Source organism: Borostomias antarcticus (genome assembly GCF_949987555.1).
Source record: "Borostomias antarcticus genome assembly, chromosome: 6".
NCBI classification, from domain to species: domain Eukaryota; kingdom Metazoa; phylum Chordata; class Actinopteri; order Stomiiformes; family Stomiidae; genus Borostomias; species Borostomias antarcticus.
In genome coordinates, this window is record NC_140239.1 from 29,650,686 (window position 1) to 29,670,988 (window position 20,303).

Below are 20,303 nucleotides of genomic sequence, written 5' to 3' on the forward strand. Positions count from 1 at the left end.
GCTAGCAAAGCTGTTATGTACTGTAGTATACTCCACTTTTATACTGTAGCTTAACAAGGCCATCAACCTACTTAAAAAAAATATTACACTGCAAATACATCCATATATGTCCAAGTTGTTGATGTTCAGTATCTCTGAACTACACTAAACGGAGATAGAACCATCTAATTCTAAGGTGACGGAATGCAAAATGAGTGATGAACAGGAGTCATTAGTCTTGATTGTGGAAGTGTAAGACAGTGGTGAGGAAAATCTGCCACCGCTGACACATTAGATCCCAAATATTGTGTCATGTTTCATTCCACAGAGGGCCATGTTTGATACCAACATTGTAGGAGTTGCTGCCACCTTCTGTCCAATCATGCTCATTCAACAACCACAGTAATAGACGACATACTGTATCTGTACAATATATGTTGGCCCACCATAAGCATGCACAGATCAAAATTGGATAATACATTGTGTTGTCAATGTCGAAGTATGGAGAAAGATCACTGTAATTTTAATTGGGAATGTCTAAATATCTTAATATGTATGTTTTTGATTCCACCATACAATCAATATCTCCTTGGCTATTTGCATGGTTATTCTGAACATGTCCACCGTCCAACTAAGTACACTTCCCGTAACATCCAGTAGTCAGTTGAAATATTCAGGACTCAGGAATGTTCACATAAAATGATACGTCATACAAAATTCAGTATAAATAGGTTTTTATTTATACCCTCTGCATCTTGAATACAACAGAAAATAGACTAGTAAGTCTCAACATTAGTAGGTCTCAAGTACTTCATGTCCATCTTGGTGCTGTACTGTATATCAGTTGTCATGTAAACAAGAATAATACAATAGTTTGATGTTAACACAGCGCTTTTCAATAAATGCTAAAATATTTGTTAGAACTAAATGCCCAAAACCGTCCTTCAGAGCAAGCATAATGTTAATAAACTTAAGTTTCAGTTCACAAGGGCAGTTTACTGGTGGAAGTTGAGGGGAATATCAATCTCAAGCCTTCCTCCGCTAACTTTCATGTAAGCTTCCTCCGAAGCATTCTGCAAGAAAGCAGAGACGGTGTGGTTGATCTGGCTCATGACGGAGTTGACTAGCTCCATGACATATTCAAAGATGCCATTGACCTGCTCCATGTTGACAAGGGCACTGACATAGTCAAGGGCGTTCTTTGTCATGGAGATGAGGTTTCCATAGAGAGCATTGATGTAGATGGCAACAGCATCCAGGATGTCGGACTTAAGTGTGTCGACAAACTCCTGGGCCTTATCAACGATGGCCTTCTGTGTCTCACCCAGCTTCACTAGGATCAAGTCCAGGCTCTCCAGATGCTTCACCAGATCCACAATCTCAGCAAGGATGCTCTTCATGTTGGCCCTAAGCGCATCAATGACCTGAGCCCCAGACATGACAGTACCAATTGGCAGAGTGACCTGGACATTTCTGATCATGTCAACCATACTATTGAAGGCGTGTTCCACGTTAAGGAGCATCTGGATGGCCTGGTCAAGCAAGGTAGCAATGCCAGTGGTCAGCGCCTTGAGGACCTCAGGGAGAGTGGTCATCTCCTCTGAGCCAGGCAGCTTGAAGTGGGTCTCTCTCAGGAACCTGACAGCAGCATCAAGGAAGACCTGGACAGTTTTCTGGTACTGAACAACTGTGTTCCTGAAGAGGACAGACAGCTGGCTCAACTCTTCGGCATGGCTGTGAGCAGTGGCGTAGGCCTCGTCGATAAGGTTGATAATGGCACTCTTCAGGCTGGACACCAGCCCAAAGAGATTGTACTTATCAGCAAAGGCGTTCAGGGTGGAGGTCATGGCGGGGAGTCTTTCCTTCAGGCCCTGGAGCATGGCAGTGGGGGCCTCCATGTTGTAGGCAATCTTCAGGTTCATCCTCTCAGCTTCCTTAACAGAGGCTCTGATGACCAGGATGTCAACATTATCCTCGGGGGCAGACTGTTGGATAGAGGAGAAACATAGTAAGAACAGATCAATAATTTTTTATTTATTTATAATCTACAGTAGGAGAAATAATAAAAAAAATTGCAATTAGTGGCACAATGGTTATGGAAGATTTAAAATGTACTCACAGCATAACGGCTGTAGAGTCTAGCGTTCAGCTGAGCTGGAGTTCTGCCCTGGAGCTGGAGACCCAGGAACCCAGTGGATGGAGTAGAGATGGAAGCGCTGATTCCATCTTTTTGGGCAGCGTAGCGCACATTCACATCAGTGAAGGTGGGGCTGGTGAGGTCCGCATTCAGTGTGAGTCTGGATTCACTGTAGAACAATATAAGCATTGTAACACAAGTGTTGGAAAGGTGCATATCAGACTTGATTTGGTAATCTAACACATTTTCAATTTTAATTGATTGGATATTTAGCTTCCCTCTTCTTACCTTCACTCTTGTGACCATGTTAATGTAAGGTAAGAACAAATCCTTGCCTCTTTGAGTAAAATGATTATATTGATCCTAAATATGTCCATAGGTATTATATATTTAAGGCCTGTGGATAAATTTTACCTCATAGCCTGGGTAAAGACATGCTGAATGTCCATAGTCAGGTCAGCATGGGTCAGGACAGCCTTGCTAGCGAGGTTTAGGATTGCATCCTCAAGGCTTACAGTGGCAGAAGCTGATAAACCAAATGAGTTGCTTTGTCAGTATTTTTACATTTATATTAATAAATAAAACAGTGTAATGAATGTATTTTTGTAATTCTGAGCAAATTGTATAACTCACCATCCAGGTCGTAATCCAGGAAGACAATGAAAGAGACAGCAGAGGACTTCAGTGTGACTTTGAAGACAGGGGCATCACCCTCAATCTCAGCTGCCAGGCTTGTGGTGTAAACAGGTGTGGCAACCCTGGCAGTAGCAGAGATCTTCTGCTTGGGGGCTGTCAGCTCAACAACAGTCTTCTCAAAGATGGCAATATCACCAAAGCTGCTTGGCTGAGACATGTCAATCTCAACATCAGCAAGCAGGGAACTTACAGGTACAAAGTCAATGGTGGCCTGGGCAACATGCTTTCCATTGGTGGTGAAGGTCACCAAGTTGACCTCATTGTTGCTGGTGAGTTTCAGAATTGCATACACGCGGCTCAGGGAAGCCTCCACAGCCAGGTTCTCATCGACAACAATCTCAAGGATCTTGGTCTCATCATTGTTGAGTTTAGCATTGGCAATGATCTTGGAAGTGGAGCGCAGACCATCAACATTCAAGTACATGTTAGCCTCATTGTCCAGAGCGACCAGAACAGCGTAGGTCTCCAGGATTGTGCCATCAATGTTGCCCTTGGTGAATGTTTCCATGGAGATGTACTCAAGGGTTCCATCCAGCTTCAGGCTGTGGTCAGCCTCTGCTTTGCCAACTGCATTGATCAAGGGCAAGTGGAAATCACCCTTCAGCTTCAAGGTGGAAGCAGCATTTACCTTGGTCTTGGTGTCAGCAACAAACTGTTGGTTGACTTCAAGGTTGAGGATGGGCAGGGCAAGTTTAGCAACTGTAGATACAGAGACATCAGCCTCCATGTTGTCTGTGTTCAGGCTGATTGAGCTGCTATGTGTTCCCTCAATGTGGGGGTTGTCCAGGGACAGAGCAGTGGCCAACTTAAGCCCTCTCTTGGTGGCCAGGCTGGTGGTGCCATCAAGCTTGGCCTTCAGGGCATCAAACACAGAGGCAGAGGTTACACCCAGGTTGAATACAAGGTCATTCTCAGCATTGAGTCCAGCATTGACATTCAGATTAATGATGGCAGACTTGAATGACAGCTCTGTGATCAGATTGCCCAGCGAAGGGATTCGGATCAGACCCATGTTAAGAATGGGGGCAAGGTTGCTTTTCTGGTACACAATCTTGGCATCCACATCAACATTCTGCTCAGTGGTGGTCAAGATGCGGTTAATACCAGTATTCTCATACAGGGTCAGATCACTGATGGCTGGGGTACGCAGGTTAATGAAAGGCACATTCAGCTCAGGGATACTGAGGGGAGTGGTTAGGAACTCAAGATTAGCCTCTCCATCCACAGCAGCAAAGATGCCAGCCTCGTTCTCGTTGTTGTCAATGGTGAAGTTGTAGGACATTTTGTACTGGTTCAAGCGGGCAATTGCCACAGTGTTGATGTGTTGGGCATTGGGCTTGATGGTGGCAGAGTAGTCATTCTGGAGATCAATCTTGGCGATCAAATACTCAATGTAGGTCAGCTTTGTGTTTGCCTTGTTCTGGAAGTTTAGAGTAACTTCTTCTGGAATAATCACAAGATTGATAGAGTTGGTGAGAATTCCACTGAGGCCACCAACAAGCTCTGTGTCATGGTTTGCCTTGAGCTCAACCTTCAAATCCCCCAAGTTAGCTTGTCCCGATGCCACCACCAGGCTGTTCTTGACAGCTGGGCCCTCAGCCTCAGAACGGGCATCAAATTTGATGTAGCTGGGTATAACAGCATCAGCATTCATGCTCTGCTTCATCTTCAGGAGGGCACTGTCCGTGTCACTGGTGAGGGTCAGCTTGGCAGTACTGGGATTGATGGTAAACTGCAGGTTGCTCTTGTGGGTGCCATCTTCTGAGTTGAACTTGGCAGTTCCCTCATTTCCAATGGTCAGAATGACTGTGAGTCCCTCTTGGCGAGCAACTGCCTTTGAAGTCAGAGCCGTCTCACTGGTGATGCCAATGAATGGGATTATTAGCTGGTGGTTATAAGTGGTGTCCATGGAGGCAGACATACCACCCTCAATGGCGAAGAATGCACTGTTCACAATGTCAGCATTATAGAGACCAGTTTTGGCCTTGACTGTGGTCTTTGCTGAGGCCTGAGCTGCTGCACCATAAAGGGTGACTGATGCCTGGTGTTCAACTGCAAGAGCAGAGTGGACGAACTTCAGGGTCTCTGCAACAATCATGCGGCTCATCTTAGGGATAACAATGCGAGCAGTGGAATCCAGGTTGTAGCTTAGGATCTCAAAACTGGGAGATGTGGCCTGGGAGGTCAGGAAAGCTGTTAGCTGAGGAGTCATGTCACTGTCAGTTGTGTTCTGGAGTCCAGCTGAGGTCCTGAGACTGTAGATGGGAGTGCTGACTCTGATCTCACTGTAGAGTTTGCCAAAGGCTGGGATCATGACCTCACTGGGAATGGTGGGCAGCTTGATCTCGGGGATCTGGAGGGTAGGAATCTCTAGGAGCTTCTCAACAGGGACAGTGGGAAGGGCAGGGAGAGAGAACTCTGGAAGGCTGATCTCCGGGAGGACAATCTCCGGGAGGGCAGGCAGGTAGTTCATGGTTAGTTCTCCAAAGAAACCTTCCACTGTAGTCATCGGGATCTCAAAGTTGATGATGAAATCAATGAGCTCAACGATTCTCTGCTTGATATCATCCACTGTAAGGGTTATTGCTGGCACAGTGTGGAAACCCAGGATGGTGAACTCAGGGAGATCAAGCTGTGTTGGAATCTCAACCGCCTGAAGCGTCTCAAGAGTAATCTTCAAAGAGGGCACAACCAAGTCGGTGAGTGGGATGGTGAATGAAGGGATGTCTAGTTCAGTTTGCTTCAGTCCAGTGACAATGCCCACAATGATTTGCTTAACCTCACTGACAATTGGCTGCTCAGGAACCACCTTCTGAAGAACGTCAACCACACTGACAAACACATCAGTGATGATGGTGATGGCCCTAGTGTAGTAACTGCTCACCAACTGCAAGTAGGAGAGGACCTCAGCATTCACGTCCATTTCAGAGATTTTCTGCTTCACACTCTCAAAGACGACTTTCATGTCATTAACAATGGCCTGGTCAATAACAGCCTTCACATTTTTTATAATATCTGCCACCTTGATTTCCCTCAGTTGTTCAATGGAGGTCATTACAGATGACACAACAAAGTTCACAAACTGCCTTGTAGCCTCAAATTTCTGTGGGATCTCAACTGCCTTGATTAGCTCATTCAGATAAGTGGTGTACTCACTGATCATCTGGTTGACTGCATCCACTTGGGCATTGTAGTCAAATGACCTAAGCTTCTGGACAACAGAATCAAGATATTCATTCAGATGGTCAATCACCTGCTTCATCTCAGTAGCCTTTAGGTAGTTGGTGGCCTCCTCCAGCACAGGCATCACCTTGGCAGAGAGGTCGATGGATTTCAGATTGTTAACTACCACCTGAACTATTTCATCAATTTTGAACTGTTGAATGAGCTCCACAACCTTCTCCAAGAGGGCCTCAACCTTTATGTCAGCTTCCAACTTGACAATCAGCTCTCTCAACTTTCCGTGGAGAGCATTAAATTTGCCAATGATGTCAAAGTCCTGGATCACTGCCTTGACAAACTCCACAATTTTGCTAATCATGTCAGTGGGAATCTGAGCCATCAGCTCCTCAATGTGGGCTTCCAGGTTGAAGGAAGCAATAAATCTCTTCAGATCCTCAAGGAATGTGGTTGCGTCAAAGCTCACAATGTACTGCTTCAATGCACTTAGAATCTGTTCCACCTTAGCTTTGATGTCAAGATTGTGCAGGAAGGCAATACTACTGTCCTTCAGTTTCTCTGTGTCAATCTGGTTGATAAGCTCATGAATGGTTTCAATTACAGCAACAATCATACCTCTGATATCATACTCATCATAGAAGGCATTCAGCTCCTGGTTGATTCTCTGGATGACAGATTCAGACAGGGTTCCACTCACAATCATCTCCTTGGTAGCAGCAACAATGATCTGGATGCGGGATGCAATGTCAACTAGCACTGCCTCAACAGCAGACTTAAGGTTAGCCAGAGAGGCTTCCAAATCCTCCATAGTGATAGCATACTCCTGGGTGAGGGCAATCAGGCCCTGTTTGAGCTGGACAGCCTTACCCTCCAGGTTCAGTTGCACAACAAAGTCACTCACCCGCTGGGGCAGAGCCTCAAGCATAGCCTTCACTTCTTCATCGTTGAGGTAATTCTGAAGGGCTTCTGCCATGCTCACAACAGTGATTTTGATGCTTTCCAGGACTGCTGGTAAGCTCTTAATCAATGGTAGCTGAATCATATGACTCTCTGTGTTCTTATCATACTTCAGGAAACCTGAGATGGTGAATTCCTGGTTTTCACTGGCTTCTGTGTTCAGGAGGTCAGTGAGGAGGGTGCCAGACACTTCCAGTCCAAGCCTTTCAGCATTGTTGTAAGCATTCACTTCCTGGTTGAGGGCATGGTTGTTCACCTTGGACTTCAATATATATGTGGCCTTCTGCTCCTGGGGAGTCAAAAGTGCATCCATCTTGTTGTCAACTGTGGTCTCCAGAGAGAAGCCATTATCCAGCTGTTGGGTGACTGAGGCCCTGCATTCGTGGGAGCTGGCCAAAGCCATGGGTTGTGCTTTCAGGAGGAACTTGCCATAGAGCTGAGCACTCTGCTTTCCGTACAGGGTCAGGTCACCATCAGCATTGAAGATGGCATCAAGGTTGAAGTCGAAGGGAATGACACTGGCACGAATGGTGTGATCAAAGCGGAGTGACTGGGAGCTGAAGCGGGCATCGTTGTGAATCCTGGCAGCAAGACCAACAACTTCAAGCTCTGTGTTCTGGCTCATGTGAGTTCCAAAGACTTTTCCAGTGGTGCTGCATTTAGCCACGGCAGTCAGGTCAACAGAATTGATTTCATATGTGTGCTTGATCTCCTCTTCACCATAGACAGCCTTCAGGCTTCCAGTCAAGTCCACTTTGTAGAGCTCTGCCTTCAAATGAGCCTCATTGGCCAGGGTGGCATCCATCACCTTCAGGAGGTTGTTCACATTTGCAGAGGCAGTGTAGGGCTGCAGGTCAATGGTGATATCATGAGTGTAGGATGTGCTCTCAGTGACGATAGCTTCAGCCTTTGAGGTGAAGGCCAGGGAGGAAAGAGTGATGGTCAAAGCATTGGCATTCTCTACCCTCATGTCATTCAATGCTGCCTTTGTGTCGATAGACAGAGTTGCCTTAGAAGCATCAAGTCCAACATTGAAGATGTTTTCCACCGTCAGGGGGCTCTGGAGGGTTGTAGTGCCACTTGTGGCCAAGCCATACTTGTTCATGGTCAGGGTAGCCTTGTGGGTAGCCTCATACTCAGACAGCTTAACATTAGCATCACTGTTCACAGCCAGGCCATCAACATTCAGGGAGGCAGTAACCAGAGAGTAGACACGAGTTTCAGCTTGGTCAGCATTGGTCTCCATCCTCAGAGTGACTGCTCCGGCACCAGCAGAGACCTCAGCCTGGTTGTGGATCTTCATGCCGAAGGCAAGTGCATTTGTGTCACTTTTCAGGGAAAGCTGGTTCTCCTTGAAGGAAAGCTCAGCAGCCTGTGTTAGGAGTTCTTCAAATGCATTGGTGTTGGACACAACAGACAACTCACCATTGACAAAGGTTAATGCAAGGGTGTTCTGGGCACGAACAAGGGTTGAATCAATCTTAAGGGAAGAATCAATCTTTGCCTCTGGCCTGAATGGGAAGATGGCAAAGGACTGGGTGGCGATGGTACTGCCGAAGAAAGTTCCTGCCTTGACTGTTCCCTCCAGGTTGCTCTCAGCAGAGATCTCTTCAGTATTGAAGCCAACCAGGCCGGTGTGCTCCAGAGCTACATTCAGGCCCAGAGGACTTGTTGCTTCAATCTTGCTGCTGGATTTCACATTGATCTTGTCTGTCACTGTTCCAACTTCTGTGATGCTGATGCTAGCCTGAAGGAGCTGGTGGCTCACAGAGGTCTCCACATTAGCCTTGATGGAGTCAGCAGAAGTGCTAGTAATCAGTCCAGAGCCTATTAAAAAAAATTGTAAAGAAAAGTGAATATTGATTCCCCACTGATGGTTTTATAAAGTGGTTTGATTCAATACACAAATATAATATAATTTGACTCAATATTACATATGTTTATATTGAAAATTGGTTTGATTCAATACACAAATATAATATAATTTGACTCAATATTACATATGTTTATATTGAAAATTGTACCTTCTATCTTGATGGACAGGAGTTCCACTGGACATTTGCCTGCAACTTCGATCTTGGCTGAGTAGCTTGGTGTCTCCACAGCATCTTTGCCAGCAGATACAGAAGCCTCCAGATCATACAGGTTGCTGTGCACCTTGGTGGAAACCTCAGCTTTGCCAAAGAGAGGCACAAACACTGTAACGGTCTCAGGGACGTAGAGCTCAGGGATGGGGATCTGCATGGAGGGAAGCTCAAGGCCAAACTGGGGCAGAGACAGGTGTGGGGTGGTCAGGGCAGGGGGGAAGTTCAGCTCCTCTGTTGATTTTCCTCCAAGAGGCAGGGGAACAGCAAAGGTGATGCGGTTGTCGTTGAAGTAATAGGCAGCTTTAGCCTCACTGCGGGGGGAATAGTATGCAAAAAATATAAATGTGACATGAAAAATCATGGAAGATTTCTTATAGAAATCACGTGAGGGAAAATTTTAATGTAACTTACGCATTCAGGAAAAGTTTCTCAGGCAAAGTGATCTCTGGCATCTCAGGGACTCTCAGGGTCTGAATGTAGGGGATATCTGCAGCATATTGCTCCAGGTAGCTGTTGGTTACCTGGATTGATAATGACTCCTGTTAGACAGTCAGCTCAGAATAAATTAACAATGAAGTTTGTGCATTCCAAACGATTAGCTATTTACCTCTACAGACTTGGTGAGGATGTCACGGACCTTCATCTCAGTCTGGCCCACCTGCATATCAAGGACATCATCGAACAACTTCTTAATTGCCTCAGCCTTAGGAAGGATGTTCAGGATCTCAGAGTTCATGTCAGAATCGACCTCCGCTGCAATCTTGCTGGTATCTAGAGGATGGGGAATATAATATAAAATACAATGTATCAACAGAGATGTTAGGAGAATTTGTGAAGTTTTGAATGACTTGGCTAAGGACTGAGCGATTGAAGTTATTGTACAATGCCTTTGTACCATATTTCAGGGAGATCTTCTGCACTGAGGTGGTCACTGGGAGCTTGATGTCACTCTGGAGCACCAGTTCCAGTTCCTCATCACGCTTCAGATTGGCTGTGACCGTGGCATCAGCCTGAAGTGAAGGGACAAGCAGCTGGACCTGCAGCATAGCATCCTTCATGGCCTGAATTCTGGAGGAAAGAAAGCCATGAGCTTGTATGTTCAGTCGTAACAAAACACAAATTGATCCAAAGGAGTGCAGAAATCTGTAGGATTTAGCTTACTTGGCACGGCCAACCAGAGACAGCTGAGGGATGTTCTTGTTGATGAGGTCAATGGAGATGGAGTGGGTTCCATGGCCCTTGGTGTTGCCATCGACAACGCCCAGTCTGAGTCCAGCCTCCAGGTCATAGTCGGGGATCTGGATGTCAGTGGTGAGGACGTTCTTCCTGCGGTTGTACTTCACGGTCGCTGTGGCCTCTGTGGGCTCAGTACCTGTTTCCAGGTTTAAAATGAAAGGTTTCCGTCACCAACAAATGCAATGAATATATGTTGGATTAATTGTATTTTACATCAAGTTATACCTTCTGCCTTCAGGACCATCTTCACAGTGTCAACCTTCTGTAGACCTTCGTCTCCCTCCATGAGAAGTTTGTAGGCAATGGTGGCAGTGTATTCAGACACATCTCCAGTGGGGTGGAGCTCCACAGCAAATCTTAGAAGTATTGGTTTAAATTTAGAATACAGACATTTTCTCATTCAAATGAGGAACACATTATGAATACAGTATGTGTTTGGAAATAATGTGGATTGGTCATTTCTAGTACATACTTGCTGTCACCAGTGAAGGGGAAGTAGGGGGCAGTAGCGTGAGAGCTAGCATCAGTGTATTGCAGGACAGTGCAGTACTTCATTCCAGCGATGACAGAGGAGCACTCAGAAACATCTACTCTATCCTCCACCATAGGGGGGATGGTCTTCACCTCAGCAGAGGTCACGGCTACCAGGGAGTTGCTGTAAATGAGGTAGAGAAAGGTTTGAGTTTCATGCTGTTATTTGTTGACATTGGTTTCCAACAGTTTTCTCGGATTGGTATTGAGACCTACGTGATACTGATGAGCTTGGTAGGGCTCTGGGGAGCAGGGATGGTCAGCTTGACCTCGCTTCCAGACATGGCGATCTTAGCTCTGAGGCCACTCTCATGGTACAGGTTAGTGTGCATCTCCAGTCCAGACATGACGTACTCAGGGATGTGAGAGCCAACCTGGGTCACAAACTCAACTCCAGCAGAGGGCATGAAGGAGAAAGCGGCCTGTAGAAAAGAAACAAGGCACAATGTGTCAAACAAATAGAACAGAAATAGAAAAACTACAGCAATTTTGTTGAATTATGTGTGAAATTACCATATCAGGGTCATTCAGAGCCATGCCTCCCTTGACACCAGGGGTGAAGGTACCAGACAGGGCAATCCTCAGAGGCACACCAGTGGCAGTTGGCAGGAAGAATTCATTGTCCATGAAGATGTAGTGGGCAAAGACTTCGTTGTCCTCCTTGGTCATCAGTCCCTTGATCAGCTACAAGTAGAAATCAGAGGTCATTCACAGACCCATGGTTTCTAAATAGCCACAATTGTAGTTGTTCTGTGATATTGGAGGAATTGTACATACATCAGTGGGGAACATCTTAATCATGTTGTCAATCATGAGAGCAGCAGAGTAGGCCATCTCCTCCATGTCTTTGGTCTTGAGGTATCCCAGCTCATTTCCCAGCAGTCTCAGGTAAACCATAGCCTCAGGGGATTCCTGAGCCTTCAGTTCCCTCACCAGTTTGTTGACGTTGCGGCCAATTTCCCTCATGAGATTCTGGTAAGACTAGAAAAACAGTTTTCATGTCATACTGTTAATTTCTGAGATTATGCTGTAAAATCTAGCATTAAATAAACAAGTTTATTTTAAGAGAGTGAGAGTAAAAAAAAAACGAGTTAATTAAGAGAGTGAGAGTTATTGAGCATTGTTTTAATACCTGTCTTTTCTTCCTGTCTGTCTTGAGTTGGGGCAGCATGGTCTTCAGGATGTCATTGATTTCACGAGGCATCTTGTCAGAAACGAAGTAGATGGTCTTCAGCACTGTGTCTGGGAAGAAGCCATGCTCTCCGAAAAGGGCCTCAACAGTTGGCTCCAGTCCTGTGCCCTCCATGCCAACCTTAGAAGGGAAGAATACACTGTCAGAAATGTGAACTTACATATTTTCAGAAATGTCCCCCAAAGAAAAACATCTAAATGTTTTACCTCAACCATGTCAACTTCAAAGCCGAAGGCCTTCAGTGTCAGGTCCAACATGACTTCCTTGGGGAGGAAGCTGGCGCCCTCAAAGATCATGTTGCCTTCCACAGATCCAACCTTGTAGTTGCGGGAGAACTTGGTGGGGTCCATGACGGTTCCAACATCATTGCCCTGCAGAGCAACGATGATCTTCTGTTTCAGCCTGTAAGGGAAGGAAGAATTAATGCAATGGAAGGTCAAATTTATGTTAGGGAAGGTGCAATGGACAGGGAAAGTCTATTCATGCTATTGTGTTATTTGAATGTGATGATATTTTAACATACTCCTGGGTTGCAGGCTCTGTGGAGGTCAGGATGTTGGTCAAATGGGAGATGACAAAGCTCTTAGCCTGCTGGTTCTCCTCAAGGGGCAGGGCTGCGGCCAGTTGAGCCAGTTCACTTGGCAGGGGGTCCTTCATCAGCACCAGATAGGCAGCAACACGCTTCTGCAGGGGGCTAGCACCATCCAAAAGGACCTGCATAAGCACTTCTCTGCCCTGTGACAAGGAAGACACCGTTGCCTCATTAGGAATGCAATGAACAAAGAGCCAGAGTTGTCCATGGTTGTTGTTTTATAATGTTTTATTTCTTTTTTTAGTAGTTCATCATGTCACTCACCTCCTCAGGGACAGGAGTCAGTCTGTAGGCCTGGATGGCTGCCTGCTGGACCTCCGGGGAGGCGGCGGGCTGGTTCACACACTGGATCACAGCGGTCCTCAGGGCCGGGCTGGCAGCTCCCATGGCAGCGGCCATGTTACCAATAACCTGTCAAACAGAGTGGGACAATTCTGTCATTCTGATCTCAAGACAAAAGGGTATAAAACTGAGATTGCTATTTGGCTTAATCTGCTGCTCACCCTCAGGGTCAGGAAGGTTTGCGTCTGGTCACCAGAGCAGTCACCCAACTGGGCAGCCATGAATTCAGCAACGGCGTGGATCTCAGGGGTCAGTTTTCCTTCAGCAGCGAAAAACCTGGTGAGGAAAACAATGAGCATTTATAGAGACAACCACTTAGACAAAAACTGATGATTGCTCACCTCTAGAGGTCAGTCAAGACAACATGTAATCATTATATAGGGTTATTGTAAGCATTCACTCACCTCTTGACAGTATTGCTCAGGGCATACAAGATGGGCTTGCTCTGCTTGTACTGAGCCATAGCCAGCATGTCGTGGACCAGGAGGGCAGAGGGGTTGGGCAGCAGGCCCATGGCGAACACCGTGGCATCAACCTCAACAGCAGAGGTGTCGAAGGTCCTGAGGATCTGCATGACGCCACTGCTGCACTCTGGGGTGCCGCACTGGGCCAGAACCTGGTATGTCAGGGGTCCGGAAACTTCCAGGGCCTCTGGGATAGCAGCACTCAGGGTCTCTTGCTTCATTTCACGAACCATTTTCACAAGCTTCTGGAAGAGGTGGGCCCTCTTCTCTCCATGGTTGGTCTGGGACAGAGTTGCCAGTTCTCTCAGGATGTCCAGAGCAGCATCCTTGTCCTGGACAGCGCTCTTGTCATCATCAGCCTCCATGACCAGACCCTTGCGGTTGGCCTCATCTGCAGATAGTCAAAGAGCAGGTTTGGAATCATGAATGTTTTGAGTTGCAGAATTGAAATGGGCTCTCTATCTTTTTTATGTCTGAACGAATCTCATAAATTACAATTAGAAAATGAAGAAAGTGCATACTGTGTTCAAAGACTCTCTCATTGTAGGTGGAAAGCTCCAGTAAAGTCAAAGACTGCTTGCCAACATTGGTAACTCCATATTCTCCTCTGTGGGAACACAATAGATGATAAATACACTGTATGAATATGAACATTATTTATATTATTTTAAGGCATTTACTGGAACTGTGGAGCTGATGTACTGCTATGATGCAGTTGTGTGTTTAAATTGCCTGATACATTCAATTTATCAATTAAGTAAGAGACCCACTTGTGAGAGAAAGGCACCAGGATGTGGTTCTCAGTGCAGGCACCAGAGATCATGTGCTTGTTCTCATTGTCAAACTTGTAGTTGCAGGTCTGGGAGCTCCTGACCAGCTGGGCAAGAGGGTAGTGCTGTTGGAGGGAATATGTCATTGTTATTGTTTTTGAATTATTGTGAGGGATGTAGTTGAATTTCTCAATGCCGCTAACAGCCATCGTTGCCTAGAAGTCTCACCATGCCAGAGATGAGAGCCAGGGGGCTGGTGTTCTCCTTGTGGGGGATGAAGCTGTCACATTTGGAAAGGTCTCTGGTGAGTGTGATGTCGGTGGCGATGTCCTCCCTGGCGTTGACGGTGTTGTCGGTCTTGCACATGCCGTGGATGGTGGGCTAAAGGTGGGTGATGACACCGAAATCAGATCTTTCCCATAGTTTAATGTAAATTTGCTGCTAGATTCATTACTATGTTGCAAATATATGCACACAACTGTATATTTGACTCAAAAAAATAAAATACACATACCGCCAATCAAATCACATGAATGGATATTCTCAGTTTTAGGATGTTGTAGAGCAGATGGACATACCAGTTCCTTGTTCTTGTCCTCCTCCAGTAGGGGCACAGCGAGGGCAGAGACGATTCCTCTCTTGATGTTCAGGATGGTGATGGACTCGTCCTCCTCAGGATACAGTTTCACATCGTACACTCCCTCAACCACAACCTTCAGAGGATGTCTGTGCAAAAAGAGCACGAAAAGATAATTGTGGTCAATACACCAATATATTATCCCAATTATGACAAAGTCATAATTTGGTTCCATTAGAGACAGTTATGGTGTTAAATTACTGACAGGGCCCACCCCGACTAGAATTGGAAAGGTTAAGGTGCAAAACAGGAAGTGACAGAGATGCATACTTCTCCATGGCAGCAGCGAAGGCATCGGAGCCGGCGGCAGGTCCAAACACAGGGTGGCCCTCTGCGTCCGTGTCGACCACCTCACTCAGGCTACAGCCTGTGGTGCGCAGGATGTAACTACAACTCCGAGGGACTTCGATCTCGACCTGTAGAGGAAGGCAACGGGTTTTTAAAGCTGTTAGCACACAACCATATTGAATATTGATATGAGTGACTGAAAAAAGGGTTGTGAGGTCTGAAGTATGACATCTACCTTGCAAGAGCCCTTAGGTCCATTCCTGAGCTGGGAAGCTCCATTGATGGCATTCAGGGATTCAGCCTCATACTGGTATTCATACTTATGGAAGGCCTTGTACCTTTGTGCCACTAAAGGAGAAGAGAATATTCATTTATACTGTCAGACATTTCATGTCATGTCATTTATAAGGCCATTTTAGGCAAGCTCCCTCGGTACATATGTTCCAGTTTTGTACCAGTTTGTGACTCTTACAACCTCAGATCCAGTGCCTGGATACGGTTCCAGGTACCTGCTGTGCGGACTGAGGCTGGAAAAAGGAGCCTTTTTTATTCTGGTCCTTGGTCTTGGAATGACCTTCAGTCAAGCCTCAAACTGATGGCACTTATTCCTTTAGCCAGCTTTAAACTGAAATTATCAGAAGTCCTTACCACCAGCTGCTCATGTAGTAATATACCTTCATTTCTTATTGTTCCCACGTGCTCTAGGCCTTTTGTATATTTAGTTGTGTTGTTCTCTGTATTTTATATGTCCTTGTGTCTTTCAATGTGAAACTTTGCTGCCTTCTTGGCCAGGTCAGTATTGAAAAAGAGATTTTATCTCAATGCTTTTTATCTAGTTAAATAAAATAAATAAATAATCAATATAGGCCTATGCAAAGGGCAACAACAAGCTTTTTTGCCCCTGTAAGAAGCACTGTTGGTCATTAGTAAGACATGACAAATTGTAGGGACTTACGCAAGCAAGATGCATGTTCTTCCTCTTCTTCTTGGGCATCTGTGAATAATAAAATGCAAAGAATCAACATTTCATCTATGGAAACATAAATCAAATGATTTTGTTTAAATGTTTCTGACTGCAAAAATCCTCAACTTTTAAAATATATGATCTTTTTTTTTTCTTTTTCTTTTTTACAAACATTAATTCTAATGTAGCTATATTATTATTGTATTTCTGAAAAAAGCCCTATTTGAAATAAGATATTTCCCCTTAAAAATAAAATGCTAATAATAGTAATAAGATTATTGGAGATGAAAAATACCTACACTAAAAGAAAATGCAAAAATCGACACTTAGGCTTTAGCAGAGTAGTACTTACAGGTCAAGGCGAGGGTGGTTAAAAGCAGCAAAAGGCAAAGCTTGGTGGCACCCATGATGGGTTCGTTGTAGCTCTCTACTTTGGGGCTGGCGAGTACTCAAACGAGACTATTTTCTCTGCCCCAGACTAGGCCTTTTATACCCAGGTATTCTATAGGGAGGGAGGGGGGAGTCACAGGCTGTACTGTCCCAGATCCAAAGTCCATGCCATACGTTCGTGTGGAGGGACAAAGGCAACTCGTTTCATAAAGCTGTCCATGGATATGATAGCTAACTTGCCGAATCAGTCTTTTTTTGTCTAGACAGCTGGGGCACATAGTTCACACATGTGCAGATAGAGAGGAAGATCATATCTGAGTAGGTTTTTCATACGTTCTATATTATATCATGACATTGATTTCATTAGCACAACTGACACTTCAGATGGAAATCAGTTCTTATGTATACAACGTGTGCCATTTTATGCACATTGCATACTTAAAGCAATCTGATCTACACTCCTTTCACAATAAATAGTGTTTATTGTTCATTGACTCCTTTCACAATAAATAATGTTCATTAATGAGATGAGTGGGCAGAAAAGGTCAAAGGAGGGACATGTTGCGGGCCACGGCCCCTAGAAGAGGGTGACCTCCTGGTTCACTCACTTCCGAAATGTCCTATACTTGCAAAAACCTTCCTTGCAAATCTTAATATTGACAATGGTGCCTTTACAGTCAGGGAGTTCGCCAAATGAAATCCACACTGAAGCAAGGAAGAAGTGTTGGACCGGACAGCGTTCCCCCAGAGGTGGGATGTCTGCCCACCTCCCTTGTTCTCTGTAAAGCGCATTGTGTTGCCTCTGGGTATGAAATGCGCTATACAAATAAAGCTTTGATTGATTGATTGATTGATTCAAGAACTGTGATCTTGATGACATCACCTTGGAGATTTACACTACATTACATTACAGTAATTTTGCAGACGCTTTTATCTAAAGCGACTAACAATAATTGCATTTGACGTAGGAAAAGCCAATGTACTACTACTTGCCAGAACTCAGAAGTGCATCTCCTTTCTAAAACAGGTGACTAAGAGCATAATCTAGTGCTGAAGGCAAAGTGCAAGAATAGTAATCTAAAATACAAGATTGGAGTTTTGCAATCTTGCTCTGACAAAAAACAACCAGCCTGATATGTGGTCTTTCTCTGACATCATCCCAGTGCCACCAAAAAGTATTCCTATCCCTTCACTTTTTCCACATTTCGAAATGGATTAAATACATTTTTTTCTCAAAATACCCCATAATGACAAAGTGAAAAAGTATTTTTTGATATTTTTGCAAATTTATTAAAAATAAAACATTCAAATATCTCATGTGCATACCTGTATGTACTGTATTCACACTCTTTACTCAATACTTTTTTGAAGCACCTTTGGCAGCAATTACAGCCTCAAGTCTTCTTGAGTATGATGCAGATCCAGAGATAGGGTTCAAATCTAGGTTCTGGCTGGGCCAATCAAGGACATTCACAGACTTGTCCCGAAAGCCCCTCCTTTGTTATCTTGGCTGTGTGCTTAGGTCGTTATCCTGTTGGAAGTTGAACCTTTGCCCCAGTCTGAGGTCCAGGGCGTTCTAGAGGAGGTTTTCATCAAGGATCTCTCTGTACATTGCTGCATTCATCTTTTCCTGTGATCCTGACTAGTCTCCCAGTTCCTGCCTGTGAAAAACATCCCCACAGCATGATGCTGCCACCCCCATACTTCACTGTAGGGATGGTATTGGCCAGGGGATGAACAGTGCCTGGTTTCCTCCAGACATGATGCTTGGCATTCAGGCCAAAGACTTCAATCTTGGCTTCATCAGACCAGATAATGTTGTTTCTCATGGTCTGAGAGTCCTTTAGCTGCCTTTTGGCCAGGGGCAATTTTAGACCCTTTTTAGGGATGTTCAAGTACATCTAAAATCATTATTTTTTATTTTCTGAAATGATCATTTTAGCCCAGAAACAGGGGGCAAACAAATACAGGTGGTTAGGGGCTTTATTTAAACAGTATTCTTGCTGGAGCAAACCAATGTGCATGTCTCTTTATTGTACAATAAAATAAAATAAAAAATCCCTTCGTTGCCGTTGGTAATGTCCGCTTGGTGCCAGTCAAATCAGTATGGGGAAGCTAGGTAAACTAGTGATGAATTTCATGGCGTACTGTAGCTAGATGAAACTTATAATTTCATAAGTTGAAATGTTAACACAAAATTAAACAATTTTAAATTAATAATATGTATAATATGTATGTTTGGTCAAATGTGTTGTGACTGTGACTTAGAGTCAAAAGACATTTGGTCAAATGTGTCTGGTTATAGTTGCATGGTGTGCGTCTAAGAAGGTTAGCTGTTTGCTAAAGTGTAGCTAGCTAGCTTGGTAGTTTAGAGATGATTAGCTTTCACTCTGAGCTAGCGCTGAGCTTAGCTCACTTAACTTAGCTAGCACGGATTGTTAGCTCTGTTACATTTATTTACACCACACATACTCTGGTTGCTTTATTTATTATCAGATTATATGTCATTGTCTAGTTCAATATAATTGAATGTGTGTGTGTGTGTGATTGTCAGTGCAAAGAGGGAGAGAGGAGGATTGAGAGAGAGGACTTCTTGTCTTTGAAATCAAGAGTTTAACATGTTTTTGAAAGAAATCAAGAGTTTAACATGTTTTTGAAAGATTTTTCACGGCGCCCACCCACATCCATTGTATGACCTAAACGGTGGTAGAGCAATTATCAGACTTTCTCAAAATTGCTAGTTTTGTCAACTTTTTGATCTGAACCATTGTATATGATCATAAATAACCTTAAAACAGGGCTAAACATGCATTTTCCCTTTACTACTCCTTTAAATGCTTACCAGAATTACACTTAAAACATTTGTCAGTGGACGTCATTCTAAAAACGGCATATTGGCAAATCAGTTTGAGCTCTAGGTGCTGAGAAGCCCTAATGGTTTGATCCTAGAATCACCCCTGCTGTTGGAAGACTCCAAGTGGGCTTTCAGGTGCTTTTTACTGAGGTGTGGCTTCCGTCTGGCCACTCTACCATAAAGGCCTGATTGGTAGAGCGCTGCAGATATGGTTGTCCTTCTGGAAGGTTCTCCCAACTCTATCGTAGTATTTAGTACACACACACACGTACACACAGACACACATCAGTCCACATCTGGCTTAGGCCAGGACCTGATGCTCTTAGCCTTTCTTGCTCTGAAAATTTAATTTAATGTAATTTATTGTTCTTTAAATGTTCTTAGCCATTAGACAAATATATTCCAGGAGCTTGCCCCAGGTTGCCTGTTTCAATATCTGTGTGGTCTGTATGGCTCTATGTGCTACTAACCCTGTTCTGCCTTCCCTCTCCCTAGTGCCTCTCTCTCTCCCTCCTATCTTCTAACCAGGTCCAGTGGATGCCCCACTGTCACCAGCAGACCTCCCGGAGTCCGATAGATACCCCCGTGTCTGCTGTGGATGTCGTTGCATGTCCGTAGAATGTTCTCTCTCCTATGATGCTTTTAGCCTCTCTCACTCTGAAATGTAATTTAATGTAATGTATTGCTTTATAAATGTTCTTAGCCGGTAGACAAACATACTCCTGGAGCTTGCTCAATCGCCTTGTTGAGAGGGGTCACGGAAGAATTTTTACAGCTCACTTATCTGGCCCCCGGGTGATTACTGTTTTTTTGCTTCCCTCTGGAATATGTAGAGAGTGGGTCGTATGCCCACCTCCCTTGTTCTCTGTAAAGCGCATTGTGTTGCCTCTGGGTATGAAATGCGCTATACAAATAAATCTTTGATTGATTGATTGATTGATTGAACTCCACAGAGGAACGCTGGAGCTCTGTCAGAGTGACCATCAGGTTCTGGGTCATCTTCCTGA

At 44.6% G+C, this 20,303-nt stretch overlaps 1 protein-coding gene across 1 annotated transcript; it reads right to left on the reverse strand.

The window, feature by feature from the left end:
- Positions 1 to 974: 974 nt before the first annotated feature.
- Positions 975 to 16,459, reverse strand: LOC311310617 (apolipoprotein B-100-like; the record flags this gene model as incomplete). Its single annotated transcript, XM_084440127.1, has 27 exons — positions 975 to 1,964; positions 2,099 to 2,285; positions 2,531 to 2,642; positions 2,750 to 8,776; positions 8,974 to 9,347; positions 9,448 to 9,557; positions 9,644 to 9,807; positions 9,932 to 10,104; positions 10,198 to 10,408; positions 10,498 to 10,628; positions 10,745 to 10,927; positions 11,020 to 11,225; positions 11,317 to 11,487; positions 11,581 to 11,784; positions 11,936 to 12,115; positions 12,202 to 12,397; positions 12,519 to 12,730; positions 12,852 to 12,998; positions 13,091 to 13,205; positions 13,334 to 13,784; positions 13,915 to 14,000; positions 14,164 to 14,288; positions 14,392 to 14,544; positions 14,742 to 14,889; positions 15,071 to 15,216; positions 15,324 to 15,436; positions 16,405 to 16,459. The coding sequence occupies 27 exons, from the start codon at positions 16,457 to 16,459 to the stop codon at positions 975 to 977; spliced, it is 11,370 nt and encodes a 3,789-aa protein (XP_084296253.1).
- Positions 16,460 to 20,303: the final 3,844 nt, after the last annotated feature.